This window comes from Mugil cephalus, chromosome 12 (assembly GCF_022458985.1).
Source record: "Mugil cephalus isolate CIBA_MC_2020 chromosome 12, CIBA_Mcephalus_1.1, whole genome shotgun sequence".
NCBI classification, from domain to species: domain Eukaryota; kingdom Metazoa; phylum Chordata; class Actinopteri; order Mugiliformes; family Mugilidae; genus Mugil; species Mugil cephalus.
The window spans coordinates 22,946,772-22,973,262 of NC_061781.1; the positions used below are offsets into that span (position 1 = coordinate 22,946,772).

At 42.4% G+C, this 26,491-nt stretch overlaps 1 protein-coding gene across 1 annotated transcript in view; it reads right to left on the reverse strand.

The window, feature by feature from the left end:
* LOC125017741 (rho GTPase-activating protein 20-like) overlaps nt 1-25,987 on the reverse strand; it is a 60,116-nt gene extending 34,129 nt beyond the window's left edge. Inside the window, exon 1 of the mRNA XM_047601209.1 lies at nt 25,856-25,987. Within this exon, the coding sequence (XP_047457165.1) occupies nt 25,856-25,972 (117 nt within the window). The 5' untranslated portion in view covers nt 25,973-25,987. The remainder of the gene's footprint in view (nt 1-25,855) is intronic.
* Between the last annotated feature and the right edge of the window lie 504 nt (nt 25,988-26,491).

Genomic DNA, 26,491 nt, shown 5'->3' on the forward strand with positions numbered 1-26,491 from the left:
TAAGAACATTGATAGCGCTCGGGCCTCTTCTTTGATCACGTCAACAGCTTCGCGAAAACAGCAGCCAAGGAAAAAACAGCTTCTCCGTGCAGAATAGATGCAAACTACAGGCCGACGGTTATGAAGCAAGATCAGATTTGTACGGAAAAGAGTCTTTGGTTTACTTTGCAACAAAATAAACATGATTTTATATAAAGAGTAACTTATCAGGAGACATTTTTACTACACTTATCAGGTATTTGAGTTTTTCTTTCTTCATAGTGACCTCGTCTGGCTTCAACATCATCATGGCTGTAAACCAGACATTCGTTCCACAAGAGATATTAGTATGAAGACTCTCAAAAACCAAAGAGTTAAAGTGAATAATGCAAACTAGAATTAGTTTTTTTTCTGTTTTTGCACTGAAGTTGTGACTCTTTCAAATCTCCTCGACCCTAAAAAGTCCACATTTATTCAGCAATGTTCTGGTAACATCAATGTTCGCCTAAAGGTAAATTGAGGAAAATGGTTCATATTAATGAAAGCAAAGCCTGATCATGCAGTAAACACATCCCAAAATATACATAGAACTCATGCTGGTTTATAAGAAAGGCAGCATGAACAGAAACTTGGAGTTGCACCTTGTAGTGAACCTCTTTAACTTCCGTTCCTTTAACCTGCGACTAAAGTAACGTGATGATTGTGGCCGAATCGCTCTTGAACTTAAATTTCAGTTCACTAGCGTTAGAGTTGAAATGACTGCATTTGTTTCTTTCTGTCTGGAGGGATCCAAAGCAAAGTAAAAAAAAAGAAAAAAAAAAGACTAAATTGAGGGTGTGTCAGAAATGTGGTTGGAAACGCCAATGGTTGACCATGACTGCCTCCGCGCTGCACTGTTTTGTTTCTACCTCCGAAAATGTTTCCACTCTGGTAGACCTCTCTGAGGCACACAATAAAAACTGAGCCGCGCAGAAGTTTTTCTTTTCGGTATCCATGGCAAAGGCAACACATTTCGACATGATATATAACAAAAACAAAAAAACAAAACAAAAAAGCAGATTGTAGTGAGCCAAGGAAAATGGAGTGGGTCACACACCTCACTGTCAGACAGCAGCCCCCCACACCTCCACCCCCACCCCCCCAAAAAACACTTCACCTCATATGCCTCAACGAAAAAAAGCTGGGCCAGAGTGACTCTAGATGCCGTAGAAGCTGGAATCCTAATCTGCGCTAGAGATTCTCCCCTCGGACGGAAGACGGCGAATCAATATGTGCCCTTGTGAATATCTTCTGACATTTCCTTTGAAGTGTGTCTGAAAGGGGAATGTCTCCGTCACGCCCGAGGAGCCAGGCTATTGAAGATTTGAAGCCGAGGAGAGCATCGACTTGGACGGCAAACAGTCGATTCCAGAGAGCAACAGGAAAAAAATGAGTTGGAGAGCATCCAGCGTTCTGACAGGAGGGGGGTGGGAGGGGAAGGGGGGGGTGCACACATGAAGGATTCATCCTCCTCTGTGAAAGGTTTAAGGTGCTGCACTTTGCTCTGAGCACACTTTAAAATAGGCGAACGGTCTATTTAAAGACACGCAGAGACGCGCTGGTTATACGGGGAGGCTGATGAGAGGCCGCAGGGGTGTGATGGGCGGTTTAGCTGGATGCACGGAGGGATGTGTGACAGACGACGCGGATGCTTCAGACAGACAGGGAGTTCCACCCTGGCACGGACGCCTCCGTCACCGCCACCACTGAGCCCGACGTCGCTGCTGCTGCTGCTGCTGCTGCTGCTGCTACTTTAAGAAGCCAGACTTCCACGTTGCCTGCCAAAAAAAGAGCCCCACTGTTTCCTCACTGTTTTTTTTTTGTTTTTTCTCCCTGAACTACATAATTCAGAGTTTTTCTGGGCGACAAATGTTTGAGGTATGTTGGTTAAAAATTCTGGGGGAATGGAATGGAGTGCAATCTTAGTGCTGCAAACATCCACGGCGTCAGAATACTTCTCATCGCATACTGTGAATGTTTCTCGCTGCTCTATTCATAGTTCACGAAAAAGACGGGGAAAAAACACACACACGTGCATGTGAGCTACAGAAAAAAACACCCAGTCGACTAAAAACGTCAAATCATGTGGAGACCAGACCAGACCAGACACACACGCCCCCTTACGCAGCCTGACATAGACACATAGAACAACTCAAAAAACAAGGTGTTGACCTCGCCTCCAAATCTCCAAATCTGTGGGATGATCCACAGAGGCCCCTCCCCTCAACCCGCCCACTAACAACTTTGTGTTTCCACACACCGTCAGTCATTCAATGCCCATCCTATGATGAGTAGTGATGTTCGATGCCACCGAGTTCCTTTTACGATCCCGTACTGAGTAAAATACCGATCTGATATCGATACTACATGTAAATACATCCTAATGTGTCTGGTAAACTTAAAAAAAAAAACATCAGAGTAATTTATTTATTTATTTTAAACTCTGAAGTATATTGAGCCTCATTTACTGTACAAAATATGTGAAAATGTTGTTTCAAACACTGGAAAAAAGAAATAACATAATAAGACCATTAAAATAAATTATTGTTTAACTATTAAGAACTACTACAAAATGAAACCTTCCTCCTCATCATAAATGCCTCATATTCTGTGTTGTGGTTTGACTCGAGGTGTTTCACAAGGTTTGTTGTGTTGCCACAATTGAAATGACTGAGGCATCGAAAGTATCGATATTTTGATTTGAGAATCGAGTTTAGAGCATAAAGACCTGGTAGCGAAAGTATCGAAATTTCGGTATTGATCGGAATCACTGCCGTTTATTGAGGCACATGAGAGGTCTACACAATATTAGAAAGACGGTCATAATGTTATGCCTGATCAGTGTATGAATTTCCAGACTCTACGAAGTATCCAAAAGAAATATATATATATATGTGTGATGCTCCAGATGGACCAACTAATGCTGCTACTTTAAGGTTAAGACACTAGACTAAACCATGTCAAAGGCTTTATCTGCATCTTCTCTCAGAGGCCCCCCCCCCCCCCCCTTCAGAGACATTGGTCATTATTTACAACCAAAAAGGAAATGGAATGAAAATGGAATCACGTTAATATGCGTTTGAAAAATAGACCAACGCTCACATTTTTTTCCAATGAGGACAAACCCCACGAACCATTTCAAACCTCTAACTCTCTTCTGATTAAACCTTTACGATGGAATCGTGTGGTCGAGAAGCTTCCTGTTAAATCCCACCAAATTATTGCACAAAGCTCTTTATTATGATGTTTCATTAACGCGGGGCTTTTTCAAAAAAAGAAAAACAAAAGAGGGGGACTCGTTCTCATTTCCACTGTTTTGATCTCCACATGCTGAGTCCATCACGCGCCTGCTCCTCCGGGATTTTACGGATCCGGCCCTTTTTAAAGCCTCTGAGACAAACATCAGGGTTGGTTTGGGGGGGAACGAGGAGGCAGGAATCTCAGCGCCGGCCCTCGGCCAGAGCCGGCGCATCTCTGCCTCCTTAGGTCGGGTCTAAACACTGTGGCGTGAGGAGGCCGAGGTTGCAATCGGGACCTCGGAGACGTGCGGAGGCGACAGACGGAGGCAGCCCGGGTGGCGCAGACTGAGACAAAGCCGTGCGGTTAAAAGGGAGTGACTCAGGTGGAGGGAAGAGAGGAAACACATCCAAGTTGTATTGTGCTGGAAATGGAAATTGTGGTTTAGCTGGTTTCCCTTCAAAGTTCCCCAACGGCAGCGTTTTCACATTAGAGCCACTTTGACCCGACGAGTTTTGGAAGAGTGTAACGGAGTAACCTTTGAACCATATCTCTTCTCTTCTTTCTGCTTTCATAATTCGCTTTTTTCCAGATCTAAAAGACTAAATTATACGGCGGGTTTCACTAGTTACAGTGATTGTGTCCATTGTGACTGAAAAGCAGTTGATTTATTGCACGGTTTATGTAATCTGTCATCCTGTCAGATTAGATTAGAAAGTCCAGGTTCTGGAACAAACAGACCTATTTGTCTTCTAAGTGTCCTTCTTTTTAATTAAAGTTTTCAGGGGAAAACTTATTTTCTTTGTCAAATCGAGACAAAAAGTGTTGCTGCACAGATTATAAATAGTCTCATGATGTATTTGTGATAAAGGGCGACAGAAATAGAACTGACTTGACTCGAACTGACCCGACTACAAAGACTTTTAGCTGCACTAAAACATTTGGTAAAGGCTGAAGGAAGATTGTGGTTTTCTTTCAACATTCAGCCTGTGAAGCTTCTGTCTCCGGGGTTTCGTGTAGAATTGTTATAGGATAAAAAAAGAAGAAAACAAAAGGCTGAAATGTTACTGTGCAGATAAATGTAGATTTGTGCCTTCGTGCCGGAGCCACAGGAAGTAGCTTCATGTGAACCTCCCCTGAAGTGAAACATGGCAGCAACAGGCCCATCACCGATACTGAAATGACGATACTTCAGATACCAGGGATTTATGCTCCAAAATCAATTCTCAAATCAAAATATTGATACTTTTTATACTTCAGTCATTTGAGGTGATGTAGGAACAAAGTGGAAAATAACTAAACTATTGAGTTGTGGCAACACAACAAACCTTGTGAACACACAGATTAAACCACAACACAGAATATGAGGCATTTATGATGAGGAGGACAGAAGAGGAGAGAACAGGGTCTTCACTTTATAGTAGTTAATAGTTAAACAGTAATTTATCGGTGTTTCAAAACAGTATTTTCACATATTTTGTATGATTGCGTGTCTGTTTGGTTTTTCTGTTGTTGTATTATCTTGGCTGTATAATAAATGAGGCCACTACCTCAATATACTTCAGAGTTTAAAATAAATAAATAAATAACTCTGATGTCTTCTATTCTTTATGAAGCTATGATTTGAAATACACTACTTTTTTTAGGTTGGGTCGGTATTGGATCAGTGTCGCCAATACCAGTCTGAATATCAATCAGTATCGGATCAGAAAGGAAATCACTGGTATCGAACATCACGACATTTCCTCATACTGGCAACTCAGCATCCGGATGAACAAACTCAGCTCCTCCTTCGCTGCAGGTCCAGTGGTTGCCCACGCACCATCTCCTTTCATTTATTACAACATTCATTTGCTCCAGCTCCAACCAGACCAGCGCTGTCCTCGTCGCTGAAATCCAGAAATGACCTGACATCATAGTTAATGAATTAAAATGAAAGAACGCCCACACACCAGAGCAGAGGTGTAACTAGTTGGGCCACTCCGCCCACGTAGGTCCCATTAAAGGCATATTTAGGGACTTGTTCTGATTCGCTTTAGCTGCAAACACCAGAGTCAGCAATTAATGTGTGAAAATAACATGTTTTATAATGGTGTGAGCACAAAAGATGAAATTATTTAAATGTAAAACTGAGACGGAGGCGGAATACCCAGATATCTCATAGTAAATAAAATAAAACACGAGCTTCACCCATCTGAGACAGACAGACAGACAGACGACCGTTCACTCAGAGATACTGAGACAGACATGAGAGAAACAGACGTCTAAGCCTGGCTGTTGGCTTCTTACATCTGCTCTCTTATAGGACACGCACACACAAACACACTGAGACCCTCCTCCTCCTCCTCCCAGACCCTCCAACCCTGCTAATCTGATTAGCACCGTGTCCCTACAGAGTGAAGGATGCAACTGACACAATGAAATGTGCGTGTTTGTCCTTCGTCGTTGCTGTTGTTGTTGTTGTTGTTGTGACAGAATTACACTGACTCTGTGTCGCATGCAGCGGCATGTGGCTCCGTTAGTCGTGTGCATTGCGTTACATGCTTCAAAGTTTACTGGATATACTGAATTATTGTATACATACATGTTGTTTTATGTTTCTGGTGTTATTATTATTAATGCTGTTTTCTGTTCTCAGATCTTATTGATTTGCAGTTTACATATTTACATATTTTTTTCTTGATTTGCGTCTATGTGTGTGCACATTTGACTTGTAGTAGATGTGCTTTGTTCGCGCTCGGCCGAAGACAGAAGTCGTCCTGAGGATGCAGCGGGACAGGTTGAGTTATTTCCTCGGGGCAGACAGAAGTGCTTAGGATTTAGGTCGAGGGGTCGAGTTGGTGTCAGCAGCGGCCAAACAGAGCTTCCTCGTGGGAGCAGCGGGGGGTCCTGTGTGTGCACGGGCGATCGGATCCACCAATCAAACCGTGAATTACACGCCACAGGGATTTACTGTGTGTGATGTGTAATGTGCGCTCAGTGGAATCATTTGTGAATGGGTCATGTATCCAGAAGCGTGTTACGGTATCTACAATCTGTGCCGCTGCCACGCCACATTCCCCAGAAGTCTCTTATGTTAAAAAGCTGGTTTGGTTCTCGTCTATACGTCTGTAGGGTGCAAGTCCATTCAGTACGGCAGGCTATTCAAGATCTGCAAGTGAGAGAGATGTAACCTATCAGAATACCCAACCTATTGTCTGCTCCCAGCATCTTCAAACATGCATTACAAAAAAAAGAAAAAGAAAAATAAGACTCTGTTCAGACCTATTATTAAGATCCGTCCTGGGTGACAGGTGTGAACTCACCCAACATGCATTGAGGAGACAGTTGAGACAATTAGAGATAGTTTTGGCTCTTTGCCGATTCAGCACTTAATGCTTTAACCTCCTTTGTTATGTGTTGTTAATATGTGTTCTTAATTTCTCCAAGGACCAAATCAGTATAAAAACTAAGCATCATCATTTGAGCAGGATGTTTAATCCCAGTGTCCTCAAACGGGTCCTTGCTAATTATGATTTTTTGTTTTTTTTTGATTAAATTTGCATATCATACAGAGAAGTTTATACGTATAAATAGTTTCAAACATAACAATACAATTAAAATAAAGATTTCATTAAAATGCCTGTTATCATTTTTTACACTAGTGTATATTAACCCTTTGCGACCGCTAATCAAGATCTCAGGAGGTTAAGACCTAAACGTCCATCTGCAGATAAAAAAAAATTAAATAATGCTGTCTATTCTTTAGCAGAGCAAGCCTTAGCTAACTAAACCAATAAATAAATAAATAAAGAATAAATTAGATGCATGTGGATAGTGATCCGATCACTCAAGTGTAAACAGGGCCTGAGCATTTGGCCCCTGACATAAATAACCTAAAAACAATCCACAACAATGTCACTGCAAATTTAAGAGCCATGTTTGATGATGCTCTTTCTCCAAACCTAATCATGACTCATTGTACTTTCTGTCACCGAGAAATATCAGTAACATCAACCATCCCTGCAGGTTTAAGACTGGAACTATACTCGATGACCTTTGACGACGCGACTGCCTGTTTCTGACTGGAACTACAGGCTTAAAGTCCTGCAGGCTGACACCTCATGACCCCATCAACCAGAACAATGGCTTCTTCAAACAAATCGTCAATCATCAAAAGTTCCATGAATGAGGAAATAAACCCAATTATTGTATGAATATGAAGTTTCCAGCTCGAGCTCGTATCCATCCTTGGCACAGCTTCTGATTTAATTAACTCACGAGACGTCTTCATCCAAACAACTGGAAAGAAATATTTTGTCAGCATCTAAAAGTTTGTGTTTTCATTAAAGGATTTCTGTGGAAACCCCTTTGGGCAACGAGTTGGCCGGTTCCACAGAAAGGTCGCTTTCAAACATTCACGTTTAAACCCTTTTTACTGCAGGCTAGAGCAGTCAAGGAGACTACTGACAGGAAAAGAAGCCTCCTGTTAATTTAAATAACGTGATTTCCATTAGTCACGTTTTCTGTACGTGACAGCTTGAAGGATGGTTTGCTCCCAGGCGGTTTGACCTTCGAGCAGATGATCACTTGGCACGCAGATCTCTGACATTTTTTTCTTCGTGTTGCTGGATGTTTGGAGACTGGACGGACATGGACATTTGGACGGACGTGCTGAACCATTTGTGACTTTAATCGTCATTTATCCATCAAAAACGCTCTCGTCATTGACATCCGTCCAATCAATCAATCCGAACTCCCGCTAACAGCTAGCTAAGGCAATAATAACGCCACCAATGAGACAAAGCTAAAGTTAATATCTGCTCATATCCGGCCCATCAGCTAAACCCTCAGCGGGGGCTTTAAACTGCTGACCCCATCAGACCTGAGAGCTACGCAGTTGACAGCTTGACAAGGTGGAGCGATGACTGAACCTCTGAGGAAAACATCTTTAGTGTCATGTTTGAAAGTTTGAGAGTCCACAGCAGCTTGTTAAGGGAATTACGTTATTTGTTTGAGCTGAAAGCAAACACTTTGCTTTTTATGTTTTGTCTCCTTCATTTCTGAATGTCTAGTTTGCCTCCAGTGATGCTCGTTACTGAGATTTCAAACCAGTAATTAGACTTTATGTTACTTATCCAAGTCACCGTGCGTTACTATTTTCCCATATTTTTAGCAGTATAACGACATATTTTTGATTTCTTCTTGCAGTGACGTCACGTATGCAACAAGTCACGTTTTCAGCACGAGGACAACACACGGATGGAGGAGAGAGGTGCACGTTTCTAGCTGGAACTGACGCCACTATTTTGAGTTTGTGTCCGTTAAAGAAAACAATATTAAGGTTCTCTGTCGACTCTGTGCAGGTGACAAAGTCTTATCTAGCTTCAAAAACACGACACGGTGAAGCTAACAGAGACCTGCATCTAATGCAGGTCAGGAGGTCCCCCCGAACCACCCAAACAGCAAAAACTGGACTTTGGTGCAGAACCAGTAAGTGGGGGGCAGTTGAAGAAGTTGGTCAGGCGTTATGTTGTAGAGCAGGAGTGTCAAACATACGGACCGTGGGCCAAAACCGGCCGGCCAGAGGGTCCGATCTGACCCACGGGATGAATTTACACTGTGAAAATTTGAAGTCATTAAGCGTAATTATCAACTAAAATGAGTTTGATGCTCCTGTTGTAGAGAAAATGCCACTTATTTTTGTATAAGCACATGTATTTTTTCATAATCTGACTCAGAAAATACTGTGTCTTAGGAATTTGCCTTGGTGTTTGTTGCATAAACAAATAGAATAAGATGAAATAAAGCAAATCATAGACATATAGACACTAAAATAAACAATTTAAAACTGTTGATGTACTTCCAATAAAGTTAGTATTGACAAGCTGCTGAATGTTACTAATAAAGTAAGTTGTAACCTAACTTAGTTACTTGTAAAATCAAGTGACCAGTAAAGTAAGTTACTTTTTAAAGGGGCGATCAGTAATCAGATTACTTATTGAAGATGACTGTGGCAACACTGTTTGCCCCAGTGGCTGTCACTTGGCCCCTTAGATGTTCATCAAAAAGTTAAGTTTGCTCCTTACAGCATAGGTCTTCAAGAGGGGGTCCGTGACACCTAGGGGGTCCGCGGAGGTACTGCAGGGGAGTCACAAAATCTTTGTGGTTGATCAGACATTTTTACACATCTTTTTTTTTTTTTTTTATTATTTTAAGCCACAAATTTAAATTTCTTTAAAAACACATTTATATGATGAATCCAACATAGCACTAGGCTGAGTTTAATTTAGAACACTCTAAATTTGGGGGGTCCTTGGCCTGAAAATGTTGGAAACACCCTCCTTACAGTATATATCAGGTAATTTAGATGCACTTTGTATTGGAAAAAGAAACAAAACAATCTAAAAATTGTAATCCAGAAATTAAACATCAAATCAATGATCTACTTCAACAACAATAATCTGTATCTGTAGTGAACCAGACTTTCGTATATTTATTTATTTATTTTTTCATAAAAGATCATTTCTGTGAGCATGTCCTTCAAAAAGCCACTAAAGAATATTGAGTCGTGTTGCACTGAGAGTCAGACAGAGAGGGAGAGTCACTCAGAGATGCTTGACACTGCCTCATGTTCAGCTTCTCCGCAGGAGTAGTCAGACAGGCAGGCTGGAAACAAAAGCTAATCAATCAGGAATCTGCTTTTAGAGGGCTGGATAAGTGTGTTTATGTGCACTTCAGTCACCAGCCTCATCCTTTTATCATGATGTAGGTGTGTGCGTGTGTGTGTGTGTGTGTGATAGTAAAATCTGTCTGAAAGAATCTGTGTGCGTTTGTGTCTGCGTCCGCCATAGCGTCACGTCACTCAGCGTTAGCCTTCGCAGCGTCGACGGGGCGCTGTGTGTGAGCCGCTATCACCGCGAGCCTTAGTCTTATCGGCCCAGCGGGGGTTAAAGGCCAAGAGGTCAAAGCCTGCATACCAACCAGAGGTCGAGACCCTCGGTGGGTCCTGAGCTCAAGACAAAAAAAATAATAATAATACAATAAAAATTTGTTTTCTTTTAAATTTTATCCGTTCAGTTTGACTCCAGAAGCACAAGAGCATCGTGAGCTTCCTCTCCTGGTGGATGAACGTCACAGAAATGCAAATAATGAAGAGGTTAAAGGTCAGTAACTAACAGAAGGAGACGACGGACTGGGCATAAGAGAAGCAGGGCCAACATGAGTGATAATCTGAACAAATATGGTACTATGGTAATATGGCTTTACTGCAAATACAATTTAAAATACAACTCATGCAAAGGTACAAATATCAGTAGGGTAAAAGTAGTCGCCATGGCAAATTTAGAGACATATCTACTGTTTTATACAGTGTTCATATTGTTTGTTTGTTTGTTTACTGGTTTTGGTCTCTGGGGCAGGAGACATGAGCGCTACACTTATTATAAAAAAAAACTGCGATATTATATGTAACCTACATTGATAGATTTAACTATAATAATCTAATAAACTGATCTGTGTTCACATGTAAAATCTTCATCTGAAATTAACCAGTGACTTAATTGATGATATAATTTGTGCTGTTAAAATGCAATGTTATTATAAATTTAAAAAGCTCAAGCAAAGCACTAGTAGTAGAGATGGGGAGGTATAGATCAGTTTAAAGGAGGCCTATTCAACTGGCGGCCCAGAAACAATGCCCGAGTGGCCCAGCTGGTGGATCAGTCATAAAAAAAAGAAAGATAAAAAAGAAAAAGGCATTTGACAGAAATTACCTCAAATTTCCTACAATAGTTCAGAAATCGAACGCAGCACTTCAGGTAGCTTAGCAACCTACCCACAATGCAGCGCGTTAAACTACTGATACAAACCGTTTTATAAACTCAAGAAGTATGACTTTGTCGACTCTTAAACAGAAAATTGAAGATAAAAACCATCAGTTTAATCCTGACTGGACAGAAAGATGCTGTTTTATTTTTTTATTGCTTTGTAATGACCGCGCTGCGGTTCATACGGAGTTGGCTACAATATCCGGAGACACCAGCAGGAAAACTCCCCGACTCTCCGGGTTAATTTTCCCGAAGGACTCCAGAGGATTACACCTGGTCACGGTGACCCAGACGTCCCCGATGTCCGGGGACAGTCCTCGTTTTGGATGACCTCTCCCCAGCTAAAGCTGCCCGCAGAATTACTGCTGCTGGCAAGAACTTCGCGATACGACGATACGTACGACGATACTTGAGTCACGGTAAGATGCATTATTCTATCTGGTTCACTAAGGAATTTTAAATGCAGCTTAAAATACAAATTGTATATATGTACATCAGATGACTGATAATTCATTAGATAAACTGAGTCAAAACACAATATTAATCCAAAAGATCGGTTTCCAATTTATTGCACTTGTACAGAAAAAGTGGCGGTGAAGGTGTGGAAGTTGTTCACAATCGACCCAGAACATGACTTTTTCTTTTTCTTTTAAAATGGACATAAAGACATTTAAAATCGATATTGTATCGGTAGAAAAAATATCGCGATATATTGCCATATCGTTTTGTTTATCCACCACTAGTGTGGATTAAAACAATCATCGGGCTGCAGTGATTCAACATTAGATGAAGAACTGAGTTATTATATTTTAGGTGGGACAAGTAGCACAAGCGATTAGCCTAGCTGATTAGCCTGAGCTAATATTGTAGCAGACCCGGCGGTGGTAGAATTGAGGGGCCTTAGCTCCGCCCCATCATGACCCCCATGCCCATATTTATTGGAGTGTGGGCGGAGTCAAGCTCATCCAACATGGTGATGTTTTTGATGTTCTTATGTCATATACATTTATTTTATTTTAAATGTGAAACTATTTTATCCCCATAAATGTGCTCTTTTGGTTTTCATGCCTGAGTTACATAAGACAAAAATGTTTATTCTTATACTTCAGAAGTGAAAAAAAGTATAGAGGATGAAAGATGATGATGACTAAACAGAACTTGTTACGTAATTATATTTATTTGTGTTAGTGTGAAACTTGTCATTACCTCCTCGGTACAAACCGCTGAAAATGTGCAGCCCAGCTTTATGATCTCACTCTTTAAATGGAGCCCAAACTGAATTTGTAGCTGAGTCGCTCCACTTTAAAGCCTGCAGAACTTGGAGGACGAGGAGTTGTGTGACAGTTCATGTCTTAGGGTTACAGGAAGAAAAAGAAGAGAGAAGCCGACTTTAGCGGGAGGGAGAGTCTCCGTAGAGTTGTAATTTGACGGGATCTCGTCCCACTGCAGCTTCATTAACTCTCCAGAAAGCTTCAAGGCACGGTCTGGATTTTATTAAACGGGCGAGTGCGGTTGTGTGTGTGTGTGTGTGTGTGTGTCTTAATGAGACTGGATGGCACGTTTTGGCTCTTCTGTGCCAAAAATAAACCGGGATCTGGACCAGAATGGGAACAACTTTTTCCATTTTCTAGCCACAATTAACCCGCCTTGATTTAAGAACACAAACTGTGTCTGTGTGCCATGAAACACAAACCTATTAATCACTTTCTAACACACACACACACACAAAAAAAAGTGTGTTAGCTGCACGTAGAAACGCGCACCCGGCTCTTTTTTCCCTCCACGGATGGGGGAACGCCTGCTGCTATTTTTAACCCGGCCGTAGAACCGCTGTGGAGCCGTGAGTGCTGTAATCTTTTTCTTCTTTTTTCCTGCACATTCAGTCATGTGCTCATGTCAAAACAAAGAGGGAGAGAAACGTGCAGCCGGGGCCGACGGCCAATTGCAGATAGGATTTTTGGCACGAAGCCCTGAAACTCAATCCTGCTGTGTCAACATCTGTGCACACGTTTGGAATTGCTGGTTTGAATATGTAGCGGGATTTATGATAAACACCTTCCTCCCCACTCATCCATCGCTCCCAGCGCCAGGAATTATTACCGTCTAAACTCGGAGGCAGTAGGGAGGATTTTGATGGTAACCGTGGCACCACGGGATTTATTTTTGTTTGCGTGTGTGCATCTACTGTACATGTTGGCGAATTGTAGAATACTTGAGACTCAACTGCCTCCTCCACATACTCTCAGCATGGCCAGAACATGGCTTCAAAATAAAGTTATTAGATTAGGTCCAAGAGATAAAACTGAAAACAGGGGAGGCAGGAAGCAGCCGTATCCTCCTCACTGGTTCGGATACCAGCACAGATTTCAGCGAGTGTGCTCACGGTTACAAAGGTCAAATTTCCTAAATGTTTGAACATATTCTTCTTCTTGTTGTTTGATAAAAATAGCCCGCATTTCATAATTAAATCACAGCAAAAAATCTAGTAGAATAAATGTCAACGGAGCAAAATGTTATTCGTGTAAAAGTTCAAACCTTACATGAGTAGCAACGGGCCAAGGTTGCGTCATTTATGGCAGGCTCAAGGCATTCTGCACGATGTCTATATTGCTGTCCCGGGTGTGGAGACATTTTTTGTGAATTTCCCTGACTCATGTCTTCCTTAAAAAAAAAAAAAATGTGTCAAGCTGTACAGCTGCAGGATCGGAAACGCACGCAGACGTGTGACAGAAACTGCAGTGAGTGGGAGTTGCGTGATTTACCGCACGCCTCTGCTCGTCACAGCTGTCGGATGAAGAGCCTCCGACGCGACGAGGTATTTGCCGCTCGTGAAAAGGTCCCACGCAGCGTTCGCTCTAAAAGCAGACGGGGACGGGGACGGGGACGTGGTTCGGTTTACGCTGCCCCCTGAGTATTCAGGGACGTGTTTTCAGTCGGGGTCACGTGGACCGTTACACGCAGACTCTAAGGTCATTCTTTCTCATTTCCAGCAGATATTAGATGTTGCATTCAACCACGACAGCAGCTATTAAAGTACGGCTCAATTAGAAAAGAAAACCGAAAGCGCATCGCTTTATTTGCAGCGGAGCATTTAATCAGCCACCGAGTGTTCAGAACAGAAAATGAAATAGTTTCAGTCATTATTGTCTTGTTTCAGTCAGTCATAAAGAGAAGGAATATTTGGCTTTTATCGATATGAAAATCCGATTTACTCAAAGTGGCTTTTGTGCTAAATATACGACTTGTGTTGAAATGTACTTTAAAAACATTATGAGCAGCTCTGCAAACCTCCAAGCTGCAGGGTGGGGTCGCTAAATATTTAGTTGATTACACATTTTTTATATATTTTTTTAATTCCCCTCCCACAAATTTAAATTTCTTTAAATACACATTAATATGAATCCAACATATTTTAGTAAAGGGATAAATGGATGTTATCTTTCATTTAGCACTTCACTCATTCAGCAGTACAGGAGCTACACCTGTCAATCTAAGCCTCCTGTACACATTAGGCCCCGCCCCCATTGCTGCTGAGCCAATCACGAGGCTGCATCTATCTATCTATCTATCTATCTATCTATCTATCTATCTATCTATCTATCTATCTATCTATCTATCTATCTATCTCTTGATCTCTTGCCTGGGGTCCCCAGAGCATCTTGAAACAGCCCTGTCTGATGTGGTTTCTATCACTAGGACTTTCGCTTTGGATCCTTTGAATCGTGAACTTGTTTTGGTGATTATTCTGATGTTTTCACAGTTTGGCCCAAAGCTGCTCAGGTCTTTATACCTGCCCACACCTCCCTCCTTCCCCCGAGGCGTCTGCAGTTAATCTACCTGCGCATCAGTAACACCTGTTGGTCTTTCTCTCGTGCAGAATTTTAAAAAACTCTCTCTTTCAGATCGGCAGATCAGCTGCGAGCAGATGAAACCGAAAGTTGTGTGTCGCGGAACAACTGCAGGCACATTTCAGCGTGTGAGAACGAGAGAGGGAGTTTGTTTGTGATCCTTTGAAGACGGTCACACAGCGGAGACTAATACAACTCTGTTTATTTTTTGGCCAAGTGCCGTAAAGGGACAAAGAAACACACAGACACACACACAATCAGAGGCAAATGTAAGCGTTCACATAAGTCATTAAAAGCCTTTGTTGCCATAGCAGAGCTCCAGCTACCGTGGAGGGGGGGGGCCAGTGGCATCGCGTAATGAGCCCTCGGCTAAAATTAGCTCTGAGCCACCCTCGCGCCGTCTTCCTGACTGTCCCCCCCCCCTTGTTGTTTCTCACCAAGCAGCCCCTTCATCTCCTTCTATCAACATGTGGAGAGCCGCAATCTTCTCTCGCTCCGTCTCCACATCTGAAACACTTATCTGCTGAAATGAGCTCTGCAAGGAAAAACTTGCCTCGATAGGCTCCTCCAAGTTGCACGAAAGCAACACTGTGTGATTGAAAACACGCACGTATATAGGATCTAGACAGCAGAAAAGCTTTTGGTGAAATGATTAAGTGATCTGATTAAATTGCAAAAAGATGCAGAGAGTGCATCCTTTACTTGTTTCCTCCGAGTCGACGGAGATACGTTCAGTTCATGATGTGTCGTTTAAGAATTTGAACAAAAGCCACTTAGAGTAAATCAGCTTTTCATACGGCCGTTGCAAAAAAATTCTTTCTCTTTATGACTGACTGCAATAACACCATAGGGTTTGAAACATTTTCATTTTCTCCAAACACTTGAAGTGCTCTGCTTGGTGCAAATGAAGTGTTGCATTTTACATCTCGTACCAGAGTTCAACAGCTCTGAAGGCCGTCACGCTCGAATGGCGAAAACAAAATAGCAAAGCACACACACACACACACTTAAACCAAGTGAGGCTACAAGTACATTCTGCACGCTGATTGAGAGTTTAATAAAAGAAATTAACAGAAAAGCTCGAGATAAATTCTAAAAATAGTGTCAGAGTCAGTGGTGAACAACATCCACTGGTTTCAGTTCCATCTGTGACCTGGTTTGAAATCTGGAAACATTTCCATTTGCTCTGGAAGACGTAAGTTAATGTGCAGGTCAACGCACTCTTCTTTCTCCTTCTGCAGCAGCTTTTGCAGCTTGTGTCTCTTTGCAAACACTATCAGTGTCCTCCTTTCAGTCGAGCAATTAACCACGAGGTTTATCTGCACCGACAAGCTCTAACCATCAACCACAGCCCGTATCAGCAGCCGCTGCTCTCCGTGCACCTCTACACGGCCACGATTGCCATCGGGACATATTGCTGACGGCGTCGGTAGATGCACAAAGTGCGTCTAAAGTGGCGGCCGCACAAGGCTGAACTGACACCGCGGTGTCACCATCAGCGATGGCGCGTTGGCTTTCAACCATACCAACATGTTAGTATCTGAAACAGGAAATTACATGTGATATGTCAGAAAACACACAGCGTTTATCTTCACACTGTGATGTGCTGGAGGTTAAGTGTTGAGCAACTGGTAAGTTTTATGCGCTAGATTAGTAGCTGCTTTTTATTATGTATGCACTGCTCAGTTTATCCGTATTTTGTACACTTTATAATCTGCATTTCCTCTAGTGGAGGGGTCTTCAACATTTTTCAGGCCAAAGATCATTGTTTTGCATTTAATATTAAGCTATTCTAACAATACACAGGATCAAATATTCATTTTATTTTTTGTTTGTTACAAACGTGCAACAGTAAAGTGGCTGTGCAACTTACTTAAACATAATCATACCTGACAGAGTGGGCGTGTAATATGTGGCCTTGTGATTGGCTCAGCAGCGATAGAGGCGGGGCTTAGAGTTTACAGGAAGCTTAGGTTGACAGGTCTCGTGTGGCGCTTTGTGTCAAACTGTGCGCTGTTGAGACAGGTTCTGTATCTCTGAATGAGTAAAGTTAAGAAGACATTTTAAATTGTGGACCCCATAGTACCTCAATCAGTCATTGTGTATATTTTGCTCACTCACCTGTATATATGATCTCACCTGTACATAGGTTTCATCTGTAAACATTCTCCATATGCTATAAAACCAACCTTTACCACTTATATATCACACTCTTTATGCTGCTTTTTGCTCTTCTGGTTAGATTCTAAACTGCATTTCATTGCTTTGTACCTGTAAACGTGGAATGACGACAAAGTTGAATCTAATTTAATCTTCTTCGGACTAGAAAACATCACGTAATAGAATAGAAGCACTTTGCATAGTGTCACTCAACACAGGTTTGTGCAGCCGAGTCTCTTGTAAACATATAAATCTATTCATTTTGTAAAGGTTACAAATATGTCAAGGTCCGTGCACTTTCATGTGGGACATTTTTCTAAACCGTGGCCTAAACCTGACCTAAACAATCCTCCGCCAAAAAAAAAAAAAAAAAGTTTTCCTGCTGCATCCTGCCACATTTTCCTGCATGCAATAAAATATATCCCCCCCTTCTTTGCCCTCATTTTATTTTCCTCTGTAATGTATCCATGAGATTTCCTACGCCAGATAAAGACTCTGAATCACTCTCTCCAGTGTGTCATCTTTTTCCATTCTTGTTTTTTCAGTTTCACTAAACTCCTTCCGGCTGGCTGTCCATTTCCATCCATACATCATTTCCATCCCTGTGTATTTCCTGATCCACACACACATAGAAACACAAAGGTAAACTCCAGACTGATTCCACGCGCTGTGTTTACGCTGTTAATGTCGACCGATGAATTAGGTTTGTGCATGTTTTTTACACTAAAAATCCATAATAACAGCCCAACCTAATGACCAAATTACTTCACGGATGACTTAGGAGTACACACTACCTCTTTGCACACACACACATATACTCGCACAGCGCAGCAACAAAAGGCTGCAGCAAGCCCAATCTGGTCTTCCATCTCCTCTAATGCTCTGGAAACCATCTGGAGAAGGGCTCGCTCTCAGAAGATCGACAGCTGATAGTCGGGCGGCGGGGCTTGTGTTGGATGGCGTTGCTACGGAAACGCGATGACATATGTTTTGGCCACGAGTGCACATTCCTAAGTCGCTCTTTACTTCCTTCGCATCCGTGAAATTTTGTACAGCAGTTTAGTGTCGCGCGAGACACACTGCAGACTCGGAGAGGAGAGGTTTCACTGGATGACTTTTTATTTGTGTGAAGGCGGCTGAATTTGCGACACAAAAGTTTCAATTAAGTGTGCAATAAGAGATAGTATATTGTGTACACCACCGGTGCTTTAATGTAAAATAGTACATGTTTATGTCTTTAAACATGTCAGAAAATGATTGCACATTACAAATCAAGGCCAATTTCTTGCTACGTGATTCAAGCTATACAACATTCCCCTGTAGTTCAGACTAGATACTTAATGCATCTCATGTAAGAGCCCTAATCAACAAATCTGGATTTTTTTTTTTGTAATTGCATCGACGCTTTGAGAATTGCAGCACAGAGGTTTGCAGGATGCATCAGATAGTTACCATGACAACGTTGTCAGCGAACCTGACAAACACCTACCACTCAAAGGAGAAAGGGAGCTTTAAAACACAAAATGGGTTCAAAGCCCCAGATCTAAGATCTAAGATGATCTAAGAGCCTCTGACCTTGTGAGCTTGTAGCCAGAGGGATATTTCCATTAAGTGAGGGCACAGTCCACCTACTCTACTAGTCAGGGTGTTCTTCATGTTTTCAAAGATGTGGCACCAGAGGGAGCTACCTGTCTCACCGGAGTTGTGAAACCTACCCGAGGGGGCTGCCTGAACCTGCCAGATGATATTTCATTAGAAACTCTATCCCCCCTTTTCTCCTTGTATCCTCTCCTTCCTCCCTTTCATCTTCCATCGCGCCTCTCTCTCTGGACGCTGATCCCCATTGTCCTTCATTCTCCCCCCGGTCTCTGAAACTGGGAATGCGTGGTCATTGGGACATAATCCCCCAAACCCTTACAGCTGGCTTAATACCTCCTGCCGCCACTTTGACGTCTCAGACTTCACAACCTGCAGTGTCACGACCGCCGTCGGAGGCCAAGGAGAGGTAATGCAAGCTGACGTTGAACCCTTTGCTTTGGGTGTGTTAAGAGGAGCAGAGCTCGGGTGATGGCATGTAAGGAGGCCTCACCGAGGTGTGTAATGACCACCCATGACTGGACGAGGTGAAAAAAGTTCCTGTGAAATTTACCAGTGGATCAGGAAAAAAAAAAAAACAATTCATCAGAGCTAAAGATCCTAGATGATAGAGAAACTGTGAGTTCCTGTTTGGTCACGGTTGACAATGTCCTTTACTTTCCATCAAAGCGAATCAGAGTCGGGTCCTGAGGTATTCAACAACTTGTCTAATACAAGTCTTGCTTCAAGTCTCAAGTCGTGCTAAAAGAAGTATCCAGTCAAATCCAGTCGACCAACAGAAAGAAGTCTTTAAGGATCCTCATCATGTCTTTCTGATAAAACCAGGGCTTCACTCTCTGAGGCAGTTTTATTTGTTACTACTTGGATATTTCCAGGGTAACTAAGGCTGGGCGGTACAACTAAAACCGTCTATCATGGTATTTATTTATTTTTTCATGCACAATCACATGTTCAGAACATTTCCTACTGGTTGAGAGAGGAATCAATGCAGTAGATTGACTAAGGATGAACTATTTTACTGTGATGATGAGTAAATATTGTAGAATAATTCCACACTCATAGTAAAACAGGTTTGAATAAACATATTTAAACATATTTAAACTATGTCTGTAATGTCAAAAGCAGCGCGACCGGCTACCGTAATAACTGTAGTCTGCACGCAACATTTTTTTTTTTTCATTCATTAAAAGCTAAAATTGGGGATAGTTTAGGGGACAGCTTTAGCCGGGGGACAGGTTCAAGTTTTCTTGTTCTGCCACTTGATTGTTTGGACTTTTCCATCTTCACCACACCTCGTAGAAGCGCTACATTGACACTGTGTAATCATATACACCGGTATATTAAAAATTCATATCATAGTGGAAAAAAATTGGTTCGGTATGAACCAGTTTACCCCCCAGCCCTAACTTACAGTTAACTTGAGTTCAAGTGTGACTTCTGCAGGGTCAGTAAACCTACTCTTAACAACTCAAGCTGTGTCTCCAGGGAGTGCATTTCAATCCTCAATCAATACAGCTGTCAACACACGTGGCACGAAGTTTTAAACATTTCAAAGTCTCACACACCACTGTTACCAATAAAAGAAAAGTCAAAACACCCAGTGCAAAACGCCCAGTGTCTCAGTTTCAAAGGATGTGTCTTGACTTTTGTTGGGAATCCCCGTCAAACATGGACACGCTGCCCGTGGAGATGAAACACCAAATCCCCACTGGACTCTTTCCCACACATAATTTCCACTTTCCCCTTTGACAGTCACCACTACACCCCTGAACCCTCATTCAGACTCTAACACCAGCTGTTTCAAATCGAGGCCCGATCAAAAACATCTTCACCAAAAAAATGTCCTCGCACACAACTGTACATGCAATATATCAGTCACGTGACAACTAATGCACCTTCATATATAGCATGATTACTGCCCCCCCCCCATCCACCCACACACACTCACATGGCTGAATATATACACAGGCACCATACATGTCTAAATGCATATACAGCGCATGTTAATGGTCTGATCTGTTATGACATGAGGCCAGTAATGATATACCTGGAAGAGTCAGGAGATAACTTTAATGATACACTAAACTTCATGGCTTCTGAACATCAAACCCGTACTGTCTGTGTGTGTGTGTGTGTGTGTGTGTGTGTGTGTGTGTTTAAATGTGTGTGTGGGTGTGGATACAGCATCAGACTCATGGTATCAGAGGACTGTGTTGAACACAAACACAGGCCGTCATTCCCTCGCTGACCTCTGAGTCACACAACTTTCTCGATTGGTTTCCTGCCTAAATGGGTCGATGTTTTGAAGGAGCCCTCGTGCGCGGGACACGTGTTTTTCAAATTTAAACTCTTAAACTGCAAAGGGGTTGTATTCTTAACCCTGTTTCAGATTTGTTTTTTAATGCACGCTGCACATTCTTCATTTGATCAAATGTGCAAGAAGCGGCTGGTTACAATAATCAGTCAGCAGACCTTTAGAAATTTAGCCTAGTTTTGAAATCCATGACTTGCGTTTTTTGTTATTGTTGCACACTAATGTGGTGAGGCTTGTTTTAGTAAGTCTGCACACACTCAGCTTCAAGAATGTGCTAATTGGTTTTATAAAGCGCTAAAATACAACACTGCAACGTGATACAGTATTTATTTCAGCGTAAGTGAGAGTAAACTCCCGAGCTTAGTCACCGGGCTTCATTTTCAGATAATAGTTTTGGTATTGTGTGGTGCTTTTGTTGCTATTAATCTACTAAAGCATTGTTTTTATCTGGAATATATAATAGTTAATCCATCAAACTTCACCGACTGACTGACTGCATGAGATCCATGTTTATAGGAATACGATGTCAAGCTGTGGGCGACATATTAATAAAACCATCTGAAAAAAAAGAGCACTCGAATAAAAAGAGGAATAAGATGAAACTGGTGTATGTAAGTGCGGCTCAAGTGGAGATTTCTGGCTCAGAGGATGAGAAAAGCCAGAATTTGAGAAAATGAGATATTGTATTATTCCAATTTATCACCTGATAACATGATAGTTTTGTATTACTAGTGATTTATTAGCCTTTATTTAACCAGAGATTTCCAAGGGAGGCCTGGCCCTCACACAACAACACAAATAAAACACACAGAAGATAAAAACAACAGGACTAAGACTCAGGTTTTACATTAGAGCCCTGTGTGAAACAGTCATTCAGCTCCTGTATCGTTTCCTCCATTTATCCCTTTACTAAAATATGGTGTATGCATGTCAACGTGTATTCAAAGAAATTTAAAGTCGTGGGGGAAATGTTAAAAATATATATATATATATATAAAAAAAATGTCTAATCAACCAAAGATTTTGCGACCCCCCCCCTTGCAGTACCTCCACGGACCCCCTAGGGGTCGCATACCCCCTGTTGAAGACCTATACAGTGGGGGAAATAAGTATTTGATCCCCTGCTGAATTTGTAAGTTTGCCCACTTCCATAGAAATGATCAGACTCTGGTTTTTATGGTTGTTTACTGGTTATGGGTATAGACAGAATATCAGTCGAAAATGAATAAAAAACACACAATCTAAAAGTTATAAATTGTTATGTATTTTATTAAGGGAAATAAGTATTTGATCCCCAAGCACAACACAAGTCAGTACTTTGTAGAGAAACCTTTGTTGGCAAGCACAGCGATGAGACGTTTCTTGTAGTTGGTCACCAGGTTTGCACACAGCGCAGGAGGGATTTTGGCCCATTCATCTTTACAGACAGTCTCTAAATCCTTCAAGTTTCTTGGCTGCCTCTTGGAAACTCCACAGGTTTTCGATCGGGTTAAGGTCTGGAGACTGACTAGGCCACTCCATGACCTTAATATGCTTCTTCTTGAGCCACTCCTTTGTTGTCCTGGCAGTATGTTTTGGGTCATTGTCATGTTGGAAAACCCACCCACGAGGCATCTTCAGTGTTCTTGCTGAGGAAAGAAGGTTTTTGTCCAAGATGTTACAGTACATGGCTGCATTCATTGGCCCCATAATGCGGTGAAGTTGCCCTGTACCCTTTGCTGAAAAACAGCCCCAAAACATGATGTTTCCACCTCCATGCTTAACCGTGGGTATGGTGTTCTTTGGGTCATACTCACGTTTTTTCATCCTCCAAACACGGCGGGTCGAGTTAATGCCAAATAGCTCAACTTTGGTTTCGTCAGACCACAGCACTTTCTCCCAAGCCTTCTCTGAGTCATTTAGATGTTCACTGGCAAACTTAAGGCGGGCCTGTACATGTGCCTTCTTGAGCAGGGGGACCTTGCGGGCACTGCAAGAGTTCAATCCATAACGGCGCAGTGTGTTGCCAACTGTTTTCTTGGTGACGGAGGTCCCAACTGCTTCCAGATCATTAACAAGCTCCTGCCGTGTTGTTTTAGGCTGCTCCCTCACCTTTCTCATCATCATCCTCACTCCATGAGGCGAGATTTTGCGGGGAGCTCCAGACCGAGGACAGTTGATGGTCCTTTTATGGGTCTTCCACTTGCGAATAATGGCACCAGTAGTTGTCACCTTCTCACCAAGCCTTTTGCTGATGGTTTTGTAACCTATACCAGCCTTGTGCAGGTCTACAATCTTGTCCCTGACATCTTTTGACAGCTCTTTGGTCTTGCCCATGGTGCTGTAGAAGTTGGAATGTAAGAAACTGATTCTTAGAGCAGGTGTGCTTTATATACATGACGAGTTAAGATCAGGAGTATTGGTAATTAGTTGACTGAGCATAGCTGTGTGCCACATGCGCACCAGCCAATCTGTAGGAGCCTGAATTCTAAGTGAATTGTTGGGGATCAAATACTTATTTCCCTTAATAAAATACATAACAATTTATAACTTTTAGATTGTGTGTTTTTTTTATGCATTTTCGATTGATATTCTGTCTATACCCATAACCAGTAAACAACCATAAAAACCAGAGTCTGATCATTTCTATGGAAGTGGGCAAACTTACAAATTCAGCAGGGGATCAAATACTTATTTCCCCCACTGTACATTAAAATAAGGACACGTACGATATGTAGCCACTCCAAAGTCTTTTCAATGTTATGTTTAAACGTGTTTTACATGATTTGCATATAATATATCCACTAGAAATCTAGTCTGAAAAAAACATGTTGCAGAGGCAAAAAAAAAATAAATAAAAAGGCTAAAATCTCAAAACTGACCAGTGCCAGTGAATGTTTTCACATTGGTCTCCACTTTAAATAGTTCTCTGGGTTTCAGCTGTCATCACGTTATATTTCCTCGGGCCTGATGGAGCTGAACGCAGCTTACAAAGATTCATCCCCATTTCATTCCTCACTGTCCAAAAATATGATTAAGAACTGGAGTCAAATGTGCCTTTTTCCACGTTAGCCGCACTAACTTTTTATTTTTTAAAAAAAGGGTAAGTAACACGAAATTCTTACCACCTACACTAGGTTCTGGTGCACAGTCTCACGCTGCACAAAAACAGCATTCCTCTCAGTCTGTGGGCCACCTCCCTCACGTGCTGCCACCTGACTTCCTCCTGTACTCACATGTGCACGTCTGCTGTCCCTGTAAAAACAACTGTCACTATAATCCAATATATAAAATTCATGGCTACTCACATATGAATCTGGACAGTTGGGTTATTAAGCGAAGAGCGGGAGATTACGAGCTTGCGTATCTGACCTGCTGCTGACTCGCTGATGAGAAGGTCCATTAAACCAGGTCAGGTGTTTTTTACGACGCGGGGCAACTTCACATCTACCACTCGATAAGTACGCGCATCGGTTCGAATCCTTCATCTCCCCCTGCCCTCCGCCCTCAATCTATTCCATGTGCATGATTTATCCGCCGCCATAAATAACATTTAAACGCAACAATAAAACAGAAATATTTCAGCAGTCGCTGTTTCTTTCCAAAAGGATTCCAAGTGACAGACGCAGTAAAGTTAGACGGCTGGTTAACTGCAGCCAGGGCTGATGTAAAACAGGCCTCTCCGAGAGCGTTCGGGCTCTCCATAAATTCAGCATCTGCTCCGGACTTGCCAAAAACATGCCTAAACCAGGTACTGCTTTATTTTGATAGTCCAACGAGCAGCTCCAGCAGCGTATCAGCCGCTTAAGCTAAATATTACCAGCGCTCTGTAGGGACAGAACATCTAATCACCTTTTCTGGTTGACTGTCAACAGATTTACACAAACACAATCTCCACTATTTACCCTTCGTCTTATAGACAAGCCCCTGAGGATGAATTTATGGAAAGTTTGGAGGGCACTTACGTCCTTGATGAACAGAGGACGCTGCTCGGAAAAAGTCTTTCAGGTTGAACCTCATGAGTTAACATCCCAGAGTCGCGCTCAGTTTTCCCTCAGACCTGTTGCAAGACTTCGAGGTCACTAAACCAGAGAAACATCGTGTTCGGCTGCGTCGTCTGCATGAAGCCGTCGGAGCATCTGGCTCCTCGGCCCAGGCCGTCCTCGAAACAGCTCAGCCCTTTGCAATCACGCACAAATCTCTCTTTGGTCTGCTGGCTTTCACAGAGGCACGGAGAAGTGGTCGCAATAACGGCCGAACTTACCCCTCTAAACAAGACACATTATGTGCACTTTGCTGAATTGTGGAGATCTGGAGATTTGCATGGGCATAAAAAAAAAAAAACTCTCAAGGTTATGAGACAAAACTCTTTTTGAGAAGCTTTTCAACATGTGGCCTACGCGCTGCAGTCTGCAGAGTATTTTCGTTGCGGCATCACCTGGCTGATTAGAGCTGGGAAACAATTTAATATTATTAGTTCTCAGAAAAATAATAACGATTCCCAGGAAATTGCAATTAAAAACGAATGAAAGGTGCAGTTTTAGAACAGTGAAGCACAGTTTGGTGCGTAGAAGTGGGCTGTTTATCAGATATTATGTCTACACATTATATTTTTTTATGATATAATCCACAGTTGATCTCACGCGTAGTCACACACACGTATATTCTTTTTTTTTTGTAGAGCAACGCACAAAAATCTGTGTGTATGTCTCATTGTTTACTAAAAAATGCTTCTCACTTTTTCTCATAATTCCCTGTGAGCTACAACATTTAGATCCTGCAACAAGTGGGAAAGTGTGAAATCTTCTCCCCACGCAAAACAGAAAAATGTTAAATTCTACAAAGTACGAGGACCTTTTTGATGCTGATTCATCAGAAGCAGGAGAAAAACTTGCCTTAATGCTGTGAAACTCCACACAGCTCCCGGCTCGGCCCCTGGTGGCGTCCACTTGCTCGTCCTCCATCCCTGCGAACGTCTCCATGTCTGAAAACCTGCGTCCTCCCGCCGGCATCGTGTGTTGTGTGTTGTGTGTTGTGTGTGAGCTGACGCCGTGAGCCAGCTACACTGACATCAGCTCAGACCTCCTCACTTAGTTTACAGTCTTCCTTCCTGTGTCTCTCCTCCTCCTCCTCCTCCTCCTCCTCCTCTCTTAAGTTCCCTGTTTACTCCAAACCTTCACCCATGTGCAGCCGATCCGCTGAACGTCCAAGGAGCAAACTTTCTAAAAACTGAACCTCAATTTAGACCCGACTCCCGGGCTCTCTGCATCGTGCCTGTCTGGTTTGAGCAGGGTATTCGGTCCTGTCCAGTCACCCCGGTCATCCCCCCACCTCACCCCATTCATTCCATGCCCAGACAAGCCCGTCTGGTCCCATTGGCTAGTCAGGTGGAAGGGGGCAAACAGGAGGAGGGGCCGAGGGCAGAAGAAATAGGAGGGGAGGGATGGGGGGGTCATGAGGGGGGCTGACGGCGTCCTCCAAACTGTCACACAGGGAGAAAAGGGGAGGGGGGGCTGGAAAGAAGTTCTGCT